General features: G+C 43.2%; 2 protein-coding genes across 3 annotated transcripts; both read right to left on the reverse strand.

Moving 5' to 3' along the window:
• Nucleotides 1–1,398: 1,398 nt before the first annotated feature.
• On the reverse strand, nucleotides 1,399–5,004 carry LOC101783195 (phosphatidate cytidylyltransferase, mitochondrial). 2 transcript variants are annotated; one of them, XM_004979391.3, is made up of 9 exons: nucleotides 4,280–5,004; nucleotides 4,098–4,157; nucleotides 3,916–3,984; nucleotides 3,732–3,824; nucleotides 3,126–3,230; nucleotides 2,960–3,037; nucleotides 2,240–2,365; nucleotides 1,800–1,893; nucleotides 1,399–1,720 (listed from the first exon to the last, which is right to left on the reverse strand). In XM_004979391.3, exons 1-9 carry the CDS (start codon nucleotides 4,463–4,465, stop codon nucleotides 1,530–1,532), a joined length of 1,002 nt encoding a protein of 333 aa, XP_004979448.1. In that variant the 5' UTR covers nucleotides 4,466–5,004; the 3' UTR covers nucleotides 1,399–1,529. The 2 variants fall into 2 exon arrangements, with proteins under 2 accessions (XP_004979448.1, XP_004979449.1); XM_004979392.4 differs by having other exon boundaries at nucleotides 3,916–3,988; nucleotides 4,280–4,479.
• A 171-nt stretch (nucleotides 5,005–5,175) lies between these two features.
• On the reverse strand, nucleotides 5,176–9,958 carry LOC101783870 (maf-like protein DDB_G0281937). Its single transcript, XM_004979393.3, has 9 exons — nucleotides 9,797–9,958; nucleotides 9,631–9,702; nucleotides 9,462–9,536; nucleotides 6,815–6,898; nucleotides 6,337–6,406; nucleotides 6,166–6,257; nucleotides 5,860–5,901; nucleotides 5,628–5,708; nucleotides 5,176–5,536 (listed from the first exon to the last, which is right to left on the reverse strand). Exons 1-9 carry the CDS (start codon nucleotides 9,839–9,841, stop codon nucleotides 5,462–5,464), a joined length of 636 nt encoding a protein of 211 aa, XP_004979450.1. The 5' UTR covers nucleotides 9,842–9,958; the 3' UTR covers nucleotides 5,176–5,461.
• Nucleotides 9,959–13,150: the final 3,192 nt, after the last annotated feature.

Genomic DNA, 13,150 nt, shown 5'->3' on the forward strand with positions numbered 1-13,150 from the left:
TGTACCCTTTCTCAGTTAATGCTATTTTGATATTTCATACATATGAGACAGCAAATATGATTGGCCGCCCATGTTAACATCTACTATGCCCTATTACTTACCTCCTGAACCAGAGCTCTATCTTCTATGAAACCAGCCTGATCTTGAATATTCAGTTACCAGTAGGAATTGGTTAGTCATCACATTCCATACATTAGCTTGTCCATATTGCTTACTGTTGATCTAACTGCAGATCTCAATGATCCACTCTTGCAGAGGATCCGGCTAACAAGCTTGTCATATGGAGTTGATCATGTGCCACATATTAGTTTGGTTTAACTCTAGCATGAACTTCACTCTCCTGCCTTATTCTATATCAAATTCTTGTGGATGTAATGGATGAGAGGACTTTAATTTGAATATTTGTGCAAATTTTAGGTATTTATCACAAAATGTTGATACAGATAATGTAATTATTTCTTATGTTGTGGTTAACGGTGTGCATTGTTGGTTTAAAAATTCAGAACACATGATGAAATTTGGTAGCTACCAAAGGAGTACTCGTGTACATGTAAATTTTATTATGTGTGTGCAACAGTAGTCAAACGGAGCATGTATGACCCGCTGGGTCTGCCCCTCGCCACCTCCCATCTCCAAACAGCAACGGGTGGTGGGGGAAGCCTGGGGAAGCGCCACCTAGGGAATCCATTGGCCAGTGAAATCCCCTCCGTGGCTTCCCTTCCACGGGCTAATCTGCCACCAGCTCCCAAACTAAGCTCACGTGTCCCAATCGGTCGGGTCTCGATGGGCATGCTCTTCCTCCCTCCCATGGCGCCGCCGTCGATTCCATCCAGGTGGTAGATAACGGGACCTGCCAGGGGGAGGACGAGTGGTGGCTGCGATGAGAGAAGACCACGGGCAGGTTGCACGGTGCGCCGCCATGGTAGCTCCTCAACCTTTCTTCTCCGACCGTCTCGTCGCCAACCATGGCAGCTACTTCTAACTTTCGTGTCCTCCCGACGTGGCACCGCATCACGTGGTGGAGCGTATCTCTTCATCGAGCTCCAGTTGGTGGTGGGAGCACGGAGCAGCAACAACATCGTTGCGGGAGGGGGAGAGAGTGACGAGGAGAGATAATATATTATTTTATTCTTATGGATGGGCTATATGCTTATGAGTACCCATAAGCTACGGACCACTATAAAGACCGCTCCCACAACAATGAGCCGGACCATGTAGGTCTATAAAGACCACTTTTCCTTGACTGCCCTCGTTACATCTAGGTGCTATGGCATGTGATAAATGTATTGAAAAATGCACAAAACGTGCTGATAATTTGGTATGGTGATGATTAACGAATTTTGATTTGATTCCGGATCGTTGACTTGAATGATCCTACAAAATTTTGGCCCGTCTCAATAGCGAAAAACGCAAGATTGATTAGTTTGATTGCTGTACATTGCATGAAACACTGAACCACATTGATTAATTTGATTACTGTACATTGCATGAAACACTGAACCACAAATAACAAAGGCATTAGCTGTAGCTTAAGCTGCTCTAGATTGCCAGGCCTTAGCCATCTTCTTCCCTAGGTATTGAGCAGCAACAGCACCACCAGAGGCGAGCAGCCCAGATACCGCTTGACGTACGCTTGAAACCATGACGCGACGCCTCAGGGCCCTTCGCACACAGTTTGCTGCCATTTCCTTTGAAGAGACTACCATGCGTGTTGGCATTTCTACAGAGAATACTTCCAGTGAGAATGTGTTACAGAATCAACAAGACAACAAGACTGATAATATAAGGAGCATCCCTACCTTTTCCATGCGACCCATATCTTCCCTGCATTTGCCTTTGGATCGTCCATGGAAGAACAGAGAACAGTTCATTTGTTGTAGATGGACCACAATCCTGTAAACACGTGACTAATAGTTACATAAGACATTCAAACCAAGCCGACGTAATTCACATCAATTTCCCAAGTGATAATAAGAAATATTAGCAAAGGTAAGAAATATTAGCAAAGGTAAGAAAAGGGGGGCATTAAGACAAGCGGAAAGAACACGAGGGCAGGGCATGCTATGACCTTCACTTTGTCAAAGCCAATAGTTTAACTTACACAAGTCCCACACATTGTTTGCTAGATGGTGCGTCTCCGTACACATCATCAAATGCATTGGTGTGTGGTTCGATGCATAGTGCAAGTCAGAGGCTAAGCACTTCTGAAAAAAAAACTGCACGTATGTGGAGAACGAACCTGCCGGAAAATTTTCTGTTGTCCATGGGATGATGTCTTCAATAGCCCTTCAGCAATATACTCTTGCAAGAGGGGTCTGTACATCGTTTGAAATGACTGAAAACTACCCTCAACAATCTTCTTCACCTGATTTACAGTGGGGTTAAATTGAGCATCAAATCATAAATCAAATAGAATTCCCATTAGCATACCATCTTATCCTAAACTTGGATACGAACAAGAAAGGACCCCAAAGAAAAAGTGATTTAGACAATCTTGGAACCCACTGTACAGATCCAATAAAAGCAAATGAAATAGGAGCTAAGCTCTCAAAAGAATAAACTCTCAATTATCATTCCCTCCCAGTCCAAGACATCCAGTAACCACTAACCAGTGTATTTTGCTTGTCACAGTGAATTAGTAATCCTAATTATATGCAATATAGATGTAGTTTCCATTGTGGTACAGTTGGGGGCAACATAAACATCTGGTCAAATAGACCACATTTGAACAACACTACAACAGAGTATTTTAGTTAAATAATGTGTACCATTTCATTTGTTCATTGTCTGATGTTGCAAAGGACATGTCATTTTCAATTTACAGAACTAAATATACGATTAGCTTTTGAACATGCCAAAATTACAGGCATGCCTTTGTGAAGAATGTTGTAATATTAAATCAAATTGAAATGGCTAACAGTATGGAGCAAAGGTTGCCATGCATTTCTTTCATTAATACCTTGTTTTTGTCTTCTGCAAACAGCATCCTCAAATCACCCATATATGATAGACTACAAATTTGAGCATATAGGTCATACTGCACAAAGAGGGTTTAAAGTAGCAAAGATTAGAATACACACACAATAATAAAAAAATTATTGTTGATAACATCAAAGTTGAAAAACCTCATTGAATTCTTCTGGCAAAAGGAGTAGAGAAGCTGAAGTTGCCATTTCAAGATTAATTGTGTTAACCTTCCTTATATCCCAGTTATCAACAAGAACATGAACCTACACAAATACAGATAGCAAATTATGTCAACTTCACACTGCAAGATATCAATTTGCACATAAAAGGCAGTAGAATTGTACAACAAATAGTCTAAATACTACATGGTGCCAAGCTTCTCGCGGTGGACCGGTTAGAGCGTCGAACTCTGGGAGTCGTTGAAACTCCCATCCCAATCCGGGTTCGAAGCACGGCACCTTCTTAGAACAAAGCCCAGGGAGAGTCTCCTCCCGTGGTCGAGTTTTTTTTTAAATACTACATGGTCAAATAATATAAAATCTTAAACAGTGAAACAAATAGGCTAGTTAAAAACTTAAAATGAATGTCGTCTGAATCAGGCAAAGCATGTATATTGCAGAGCCACATAGCACAAAGAAGTCGTAACATGTACAACTGCAGATAGTCAGAAGTGTAGCAAAATGTGATTGTAAATTCGCAGCAAAACAAAAAAAATCATTGTCCAGGCATAATAGGCCAAAGAACAGGGCATTCCTCTGGCATACCGGTTTCTGCAATCGTCCACTGAGGTAGAACCTGTCCCAGGTCAAGACATCCATGGCCAGGTCCTTCATTCGCACCACGCCATACTTTATCCTCTGCACCACCGCAAAACAAAATCTTTCACCGAGAACTCAATTCAGTGGAACACGATGCAATCAAAGACAAGATGCTGCAATCCATTGATACCTTGTCTCTCCACTCAACAAATGGGTTGAAGTATACCCCGACGCCAATGCGATCAGCAAGCCCAGTGATCTGACTCCCAAGACCAAAAATACCAATCTCTCAGTCACGTAAGCAGCCAAGATCAATCCAGGAAATCAACCAATGAACTAGTAAGATTGTGCTGTGGTTGAGAGGGAGCTTACGGCGCTGGCACCGAGGCACCCCATCCAGCGGGAGTAGTGCGCAGGGTTCCTCTTGAGGTTCTTCACCAACCAAGAACGCATTCATTCAGGATCACAATCAGTTAAAGAATAAGTACAATTTGAAGGATTCACCGAACTAGAAGCAGGGGGTGAGGTGGGAGAGATGGTTAGGTTCCTAGTACCTCGGAGTGCCAATGGAGGGGATCGGCGACGCCGAGGATGTAGTCGACCATGGACGTCCCATCGGGGCGCGCGTGGAGGAGCGTGGAGCCGTACGCGCAGCAGAAGTCCACCGGCGGGAGGATGTCGCGGAGCGGGCCGGCCAGCTCCGCTGCCCTCTCTTCCTCCGCCGCCGCCGCCGCGTGCATTTGGGCGCGTGGAGGGCGGGGCTGGGGTGCGAGGGGAGGAGAAGCAAGGGAGAGCCCGAGAGGGCGAGGAGGCGCGGGGCCAGCCGGCCAGGCGGTCGCCGGAGGGAGGAGGGAGGCGGCCGCCGTCGGCGGCGGGGGTTTAGACAAGGGTGGGGATGGGTTTGCGCCGTGCGGATGCCGGCGAAGGCGGTGCTGAATTTGGGCCCTTGGTCTGATCCAATGCTGTGCAATGGACGGCCCAAATTGAGCTGCCTCCTCCTATATTTTTTTTAAAATTTCCAATTCTAGTTTTATAGCTCTATTCGAAAATACAACACGTATTTAATTTCGAAAAATGCCGAACTTTATCTAATTTTGATTGAAAGAAAAGGTGAAAATTACGTACAACGTAGAATGAGCAGCGCTCAAAGGGTTTGAAAGATTTTGCACGCTATATTTGGCTATATCTTCACTTAAAAAAAACATGAAGAGTTTATTTTTAACGTTCCAAAAGGAATCTGGTTGGTTCAGAAAAGGAGTTTGAAGATAGCAAGATTCGCAGTAAATTCGCATTGTCTGAGTCTATTTTAGATGACTAAAGTACTCCTTTGTCCTTGGAAAATGAGGTGATGCTCCACGTGATGGATGAAGCCTCGCTCTCACTTTCTTTTCAAGGGGCACTACGATTTTTCGTGCAGATAGAGTCCAAGTTTAACGTTTGCTTCTTCATCTTTAATGAGTGCTATATAAGCCAAAGAATTAACCTGGTTGCCTCTCGATCTGTTTGGAGACCAGGACAACAAAAAGGGCCATCTCGTGTGTTTGTTGTAACAATTGCATGTAACAAACTTGTCGTAACACAATGTGACAACGGTTGTCAAATCCTTCAATTGTCCAGAATACTGCAATCACTGAGATACCACCAAGCTTTGAAATGCTTCATCTGACACGGTAATAGATGAGTATCCGGAATAATGTGATCAATGATCAAAGAGCCAAAGTTGCTAGTGCGGCTACTCAGAGAATTGAGTCATGAATCAGTTTGCTTGCTATTTCCTTCGAGAGCCCCATTACGCTGTCGCTGGAGCCAACCTACATGATTGGGGAGATCAGTTTATGTTGCTTTCAAATTAAACAAAATGGCGCTACACGATACCAAAATTACAGTGAATGAGAAACTGACCACTGCTTCAACAAATGGCAGTGTCAGTGGATGCTCAAGAAGCAAGCCGCCTGCGACCCTGAATACTACCCCCTCATCAATCTACAATAGGATAGAGAGGGGCTCAGTGAAATAACAGCATTACACCATTTGCAAATATTGAACAATTTGATGCCAATCCTGAAATTATTTTGGGTGCCACTAGTGTGACTGTTGGATTATAGAGATGAGAGTAAAGTAAATGTCATCATACCAGGTTCTCAATGACCTCATCTGGTATATCATGGAAATAAACCTGCAGCATGGAGACACAAAACTGCCTTGGTCAATTGTCAAGCAGAAAATTAAATTTAAGATACTAAATCGCAAGCAAAATGTGAAAGCTGTATGCTTTCAGCATGCTAAATATGAAGAATCTCATCAGCAGAACCCTTCAAGTACAAAATGGGAAAGGTAGTTGATTGATCTCCATACGACCACCAGCACTACAAATTTGACTTGAACGGCCCAACATGTGTAGCCTTGATGAAATAATGCTTCTGACTAAGTAGCGAATTACCTCAGCTTTGTCCAAGCTTCCAAGCCTCTTCCCAGTTGTAAGATTAGTTACAACTACAGACCCAACAGTTGACACATGACCACCGGAATAGCCTGGAGATGATATGGTTCAACTAATAATTAATTGCATAAAACATTAGGAAATCAGATGATGTGCGGACTTCTGGAAAACCTTTCAGGAATTGGCGTGCTTCCTCTTTGGTGGTTGGCTTTTCTCTAATAATCCCTTCATGGACGACCACCTCAAAGTCAACTACAATTCAGTATGTAATCACACAAATGGCAAGTCTAGTACAACCGTAAAAAGAGACCATATGCTCAACCACATAACTGGCCTAAAATGTAGCAACAATAAGGACATGCCTAATTATGAACATATGGATGAGTTACATAATACATCATTAACATGCATGTACACATTATTATGATATTTGGATCTGATACAAAATAAAACAATCTGCACAGATGTGAAACTAACATGATCATGCAACCAAAATAGTCATTCTACATTAAATTAGAAGCCACGAAATTCCTAGCGGGAAAGCAACATCAAATAGAGGCAGCATAGTCTTTTGTAACAGACAGATCAATTATGTACCACATCATATAAATTCCAACAAAATAGGAGACCACAGGTAATCAGGACATACTATGTCAGAGGTGATTAGAAGTGTTGGTTGATTGTCTTCTTTCTGGTAATCAGCAATGTTCAGTCTAGACATGATAGCATCAGCCTGAAAGGTGCCAAAGTGGTTAGCTCGGTGCAGGGAACCAAAAAAAACAGAGAATGAAAAAAGTAGTGGCTGAAGCAATATCACAAAATAACATGACTATTTTCCATAAAAGAAGAAGAATATGGCAATGCTTGTGTTATTGTAACTAAAAAGTTGATATTGAAGAATATTAATCCACTCTCCATTTCTATTTCATTGTCATAGAAATATGCAATTAGCAAAAGTAGTGGATAGAAATGAATAAATCTGTCTAATAGAGATCATCTTAAAGTAAACGAAGAAATAGAAAAAACATAACGAACAGCACACATGTTTCAGTGGTACTATCCTATTTCATTGTCAGTGGTGCCTCTAGATGCCAAAGCTTTTTCAGTCCTTGGAATGTAGTCTTCATGAATATCTTATTTCTTGAAAAGTTTACCAAATAATGCACTCTCAAGTCTCAAGTTATGAAATGCAATTTGCCATACATGGAACAATGATCTTGTCCATTTCCTATTTGGGTAATTTGGAATGCTATAATATTCAACATTTCATACTTAACACAATCAAAGAGTTTTAATCATGTTATAAGGAACGAGTGGACATGATTAAATGCTTCTTTTCTCAATGTCACTCAGCTATCCATCCTTACATGATAATTTTATTCAATGTTTAAAGCTACAAGGACCTTTGTATTATGATAACTCACATCAATGAGATAATATTTCCATAAGGAGAAAGTCCAAATTACTCCCTTCAAGTATAGCATAAGTCCAGATAACCCCCTAAATTATGTTTTGGTTCAATTTACCCCCTAAACTATGCTATTTGATTCAACTTACCCCATAATGCAATTTGTCCTTTTTGTTTCTCCATACACAAGTTGAATTTTAATTTGAGACTTTGCAGGGTGGTAGCAGACATCATAATCTATATTAAAAAAATATTTTGTGAATTCTTCATCATTACTTTTTATATAATTTTGTATCTCAAGGATAAATTTTATTATTAAATATCCTACACTATCAAAATAATGATAAAAAATCATGATATATTTTCCTAACATGTCTTATGGTGTCTGCTATCATCTTGCAAAATTTGAACTTAAGACTCCACTTGTGCATGGAGAAACAAAAAAAGACAAATTGTGTTAAGGGGTATATTGAACCAAATGGCATAGTTTAGGGGGTAAACTGAACCAAAAAATACTTTAGGGGGTTATCCAGACTTTGGTTATACTTGAGGGGAGTAATTTGAACTCTTTCCTTTCCATAAATTTAAACATAAGAGTATTCAACAATGTAATAACAACACCAAAATGAAGCAACTACATGAAAACAAATACACCCACAAGATATGGATGTTTCTCTAAAAACTTGACAAAAGTATCATTGCATATCTCCATATTGTATGCTAAACGTAACCATCTAGCAACAACTAAAGTGAACCCTGTGTCGAAGACAATTGCAACCATTACACCTAGACATATGCACAACTAACTAGGCCAAAGGCACAAGTGCACAACAACAAATGCGTGAACCATCTATTTCACCGACACAGTTGTAGAAATAAAGCTCAATGCCTTGCAAAATCACTGATGGACCATATTGTGCACTGAATCTGGTGTTCAGTATCATATGCAACTAGACAACTTACAGAATACAGTACTCTAAAAACTTCTCATTTCTGCTTTAGCTGACCACATGACACGGTTACAAAATTGGCTAACTTGCTAAGGGTACAACTGTCCAACCAAAAGATACTAAAAAAATTCACATAACCCACACCACTAGTTAGCTTCTAGTCATAATTTGGCATCAAAATTTTCAGCATATCTAAGGTCACTCAATTCCTCAGCCCATTCACATCCTTTATACATCTCTTCTTTTTCACTAAGTATCATGATGGTGCATATATAGGTAAACAGCTGTTACAACCATTCATACAGAGATTGAGATGGCAAAATAGCCATGTTATGTAGGTATGCATTAGCATGCCACCTTCTGAGTAAAAAGTAAGAAAGGCCCTCACATGACAGGATATAAAAGGAATTTTGACCTGAGTCAAACATGAAACTGTTACGGAATTTCTAGAATAGGAGACCTATTCTTAATAGCATGATACTATGGTTGCAGAGTATGGCTAGAAATCAACTAGGAAACGAATTCCTTATGCAAGTTCATAACTACTTCAATTTCCGTATGCCTTTCTGCATTCATTGCTGAAGAGTCTTTCTTTGTATTTAGGAATTGTTATCTTTTTGGTGAGGCTTATTCAGATAGAAAGGGCTTTCCTAGCTCCTTGCAAACATCAAAAGTACCATCTACTTAAATTTCACTAAGATCAACAACAATGAGGGAAAAACAAATGTAAGTTGCTGTTCATAGACATTGAGGTAAGGACATTGCGATGTAGTATTGCAGCAGCCGGCCACACATTTCTATTGAACCATACAAAGCACCACATGGACAACTGAATGGAATTTTAGAACCCCTTTTTTACAGTACTGAAGTTAGTGCAATACTGCAACCCACAATCTCTCACCCAGAAGAAAGAAGAAAGCAGGGAAATCCGTGCCTACCTTGGCCTCCGCGAGAACCATCACCAGGTCGTCAGGATCCTCCCGCCTGATGCTCTTCTCGTCGATATCCGCAGTCTGAAACCACGCAAAGAGAATACAAATCTCATCAGCACTTCGCCGAGCAGAACCAGAGCAGCAGGAGCCAAGAAGTAGTAACACGACGACCCACCATGACTTGGAACTCAAGCCCCATCTCCTCGAGGATGTGCTTCCGCGCCACCGACGACGACCCCAGGATCAGCTGCGACGGGACGAGGCCACCGCGGCTGTCAGAACAAGTGGAGGAAGAGGAAGCAGGGATTGTTGCTGGTAAATTGAAATTGGTGAGGCCGAACCTTGAAGGGCTGCGGGGTGGCCGGGGAGGAGGAGCCCGTGGCCATGGGCGGGCTCGTAGCGAGGGGCGCGGGCTGGCGGTGGCGGCGAGGTTCCGAGAATGCAGGGACGGCGCTGCGGGGAACAGAGTGCGGCAGCCGCAATCCAGTGTGGGGGAGAGGATATTGAAAGGGTATGCGTGTGCGGCGAAAATTGCAATTACGTCCACACGTGTATTCTTTACGTTGCATTGCAACTACTCCACCACAGTTATTCTAATTTTTTTGAGAGTTAAATAATTTTATGTTTAACTAAAATTATAGAAAAGATCATAAAAGTTTATAGCACTGAGATATACTATGAAAATATATTTAATGAAGAAACTAATGGTACCACTTTATTATATAAATTTGGTCAAAATGCTTTGACTCTACCTTATAATTTGGAACGGAGGGAGTATATTACGTACATTTTATTTTTTTAAGAATCTAGATACGTCATATAAATAAACAACCCATATAATCACGTTTAAAAGAATGAATCATCTATCATTTTTTAAATATATAATTGTGCATAATTAGTTTATCGTACGGAGAGAGTATATTTGTGCATAATGCTTTACGAGAGGGTGCGATAAGATAACACAAAAGAGTAACGCTTTGTAGTTGGAGAGCAGCAAATGCTAGATGAAAGACAGAGAATGAAAGCAAGAATGGATGCAACCCTAACCACTAGAGGGTTCTCCTCTCCTCCTACCTTCACCACATTTTCCTTTTTCTTCTTCTTCCTTCTCCTCCTCCACCGCTACCTCTCTATTTCAATGGAGTTTATAGGATGAAGAGGGCTCTAGCCCTCCTCACCTAACCTCCTAAGCTCCATGTTCAATCCGCCCCTAAATAAAGGAGGGCACGATGTAGCACCATATTATTGCATCGATGAAGTTTATAGAGTCGAAATACCTTTTTTATGAGAAATCCAAATTCTTAATTGCTATCATAAATTAGTGACATGCTATGTGTTCTTAAAATCATATGTCACGTTGATTATTTCTCTCGCGCAAGAGTCCAACATAAGTAGGGGGTGTTCGGCTTGCTTTGATGCTTTTGCGTGGCCTTGCTTCCTAAGTCAGCGAATTCTTGATGGCTCGAGCAAGCTATATTGGCTCTCCCGCATTAGGAAGGTGAAATCTTGTCAGCACAGACTCAGAGATAAATTGGCTATCATTCCAAACGTATGACCGGCAAAGGTTTCAAATGGACCCTTAGTTGAATGGCATAACGGCATACGTCAATAAATTTACACGTGCAATATTATTTAACATCGTAGGAGATTACTAACTGTCGGTGTCAAGAATCACGGGTTAAGACTACCGGCTTAGTAAATTTGTTTTCTCTGCGCATTAGGCTCGGATGGTTGTACGGGAGGACACGAGGATTTAGACTGGTTCGGGCAGGAATAGCTCTATGTCCAGTGTGGGTGGCTGCTCGTGTTACTCGTACCAAGTTTGCAGTAGGGGCTACAAACGGGCGAGAGAGGGAAGCTGGTTCCCAGGTCTCTGTGGGTGTTTGCCGATGCTCAAAGTGTCTTGAGCGCTAGGGTTCTACGAAAGCTGTTGTGTGCATTCGGTGTTGTTCTGTTGTCTGGCCCCTTCCCTCGGGCCCCCTGGTCCCCCTTTTATAATGTAAGGAGGACACAGGGGTTACAAAATGAGCCGGGAGTAAGAAAGGTAAAAAGGTAAAACAAGAGAGTGGGAGGAGCTACTAGAGACGCCGTCTTCCTTTCTTGTCTCTGAGTCTTGTTGGTACTGCTACTGGGAAAGGGCGGTTGCCATTGGGTCCCATCGATGATTCGGCGGTCGGGCACTGTAGCCGAGCATGCGAGTCGCATATGGCGGCCGACCACTGTAGCCGCGCAAGTTGGTGGTGACGACAGGCCACTGTAGCCGTGTAAGTGGCAGGAGGCGACCGGCCACGGTAGCCATATGTTTTGACAGGGCGGTGCGGTTGATGTGCACTTCTTGCCAGGCTGCGCAGGAAACTAAACGGTTTGCCCTCCTTCATTTAGACGGTAGAGGTGATGAGTGCCTTATGACAAGTGTCGCAGAGGGATAAGGCGGTGCAGTCGTAGTCCTGTGCTGTCATGGCAGCAATGTGCAGCCCATCATTCCGACAGGTCACGTCGAAGAATGCGGGTGCCTCTCCATGTGTCAAAACCATATCCTGGAGCGTGCACGTCCCATCGGTTATGTTTTGGCGAGATCGGGGGGACCCACAAGACCCGTGCCTCTGTTTGATGGCCTGCACATGCCTTCGAGCGAGGCGGAAACTTGCTTCGAGGGGTCGGGCACGTCCGACCCCTTGCGCCCGGGGTCGGGCGAGGCGGAAACTTGCTTCGAGGGATCGGGCGCGTCCGACCCCTTGCGCCTGGGGTCGGGCGAGGCGGAAACTTGCTTCGAGGGGTTGGGTGTGTCCGACCCCTTGCGCCTAGGGTCGGGCGAGGCGGAGCGAGGGACTTCCGGGGTGTGTTTTGGTCGGTGGAGATTATGGGTGCCGGGGGTGGGCCATGACCCTTATGATTGTTGATTAGGGAGCGTAAGAAGGTCATTAATATTTCTCCCCGACACTAGTTCAGTTGACTACATTTGTGATTTCGTTATTTCGCTAGCTTGGTTCAAGCAAGGCAAAAAAATATTTTAGGTTTCTCCTTGCTCCAGCTCAACTTCTAAGACTAAAATAGAGACAGACAGAGATGAATTTGCCTATGCGGGAGAGCAAACTGGGTCGGCTTGGCTCCTAAGCAAGGCTTTTCTAACCTTGCCTTGCGTAAACAGCATAAGCATCGATGAACCTATCAATTTAGGAGAGCCAATTTAACTTTCTCATGGAAGCAAGATAGCCTTACCGCTCGTAAACTCCCAGCTCACTTTCTCTTGCTCAGCGCCAGCTGAGCAAGGCAACACAGCAACGGATAAGCAACCAAGCATTCCCTAATTCCGTGTTTTCAGACAGAAGAGGCAAGCTCATGGACCGTTTAATTTCCTTTGCTTATGTTTAGCACGTGTCACATCGAATGTTTAGATACTAATTAGGAGTATTAAATATAGACTATTTACAAAACCCATTACATACGTGGAGGCTAAACGGCCCCGACACAAGGCCCAACCTGTCGTTACTGATGTACTATGTCCTCGTTGAGCACGGAGACGACTAGCTCCTCGGCGACGTCGCCGACGAGAGATGCTGAACTTCCCTCGTCGCAAGGCGGGGGGCGAGGCTGCGCTTGACGACGGCCGGCCTTGGCGCGGGCGCTCGCCCAGCTTGAGCTTGACGAAAGGTCGCTGGAAGCCATATGAAGGTGCACGGCGGGGAGGCCCGCGC

This window comes from Setaria italica, chromosome VIII (assembly GCF_000263155.2).
Source record: "Setaria italica strain Yugu1 chromosome VIII, Setaria_italica_v2.0, whole genome shotgun sequence".
NCBI classification, from domain to species: Eukaryota; Viridiplantae; Streptophyta; class Magnoliopsida; order Poales; family Poaceae; genus Setaria; species Setaria italica.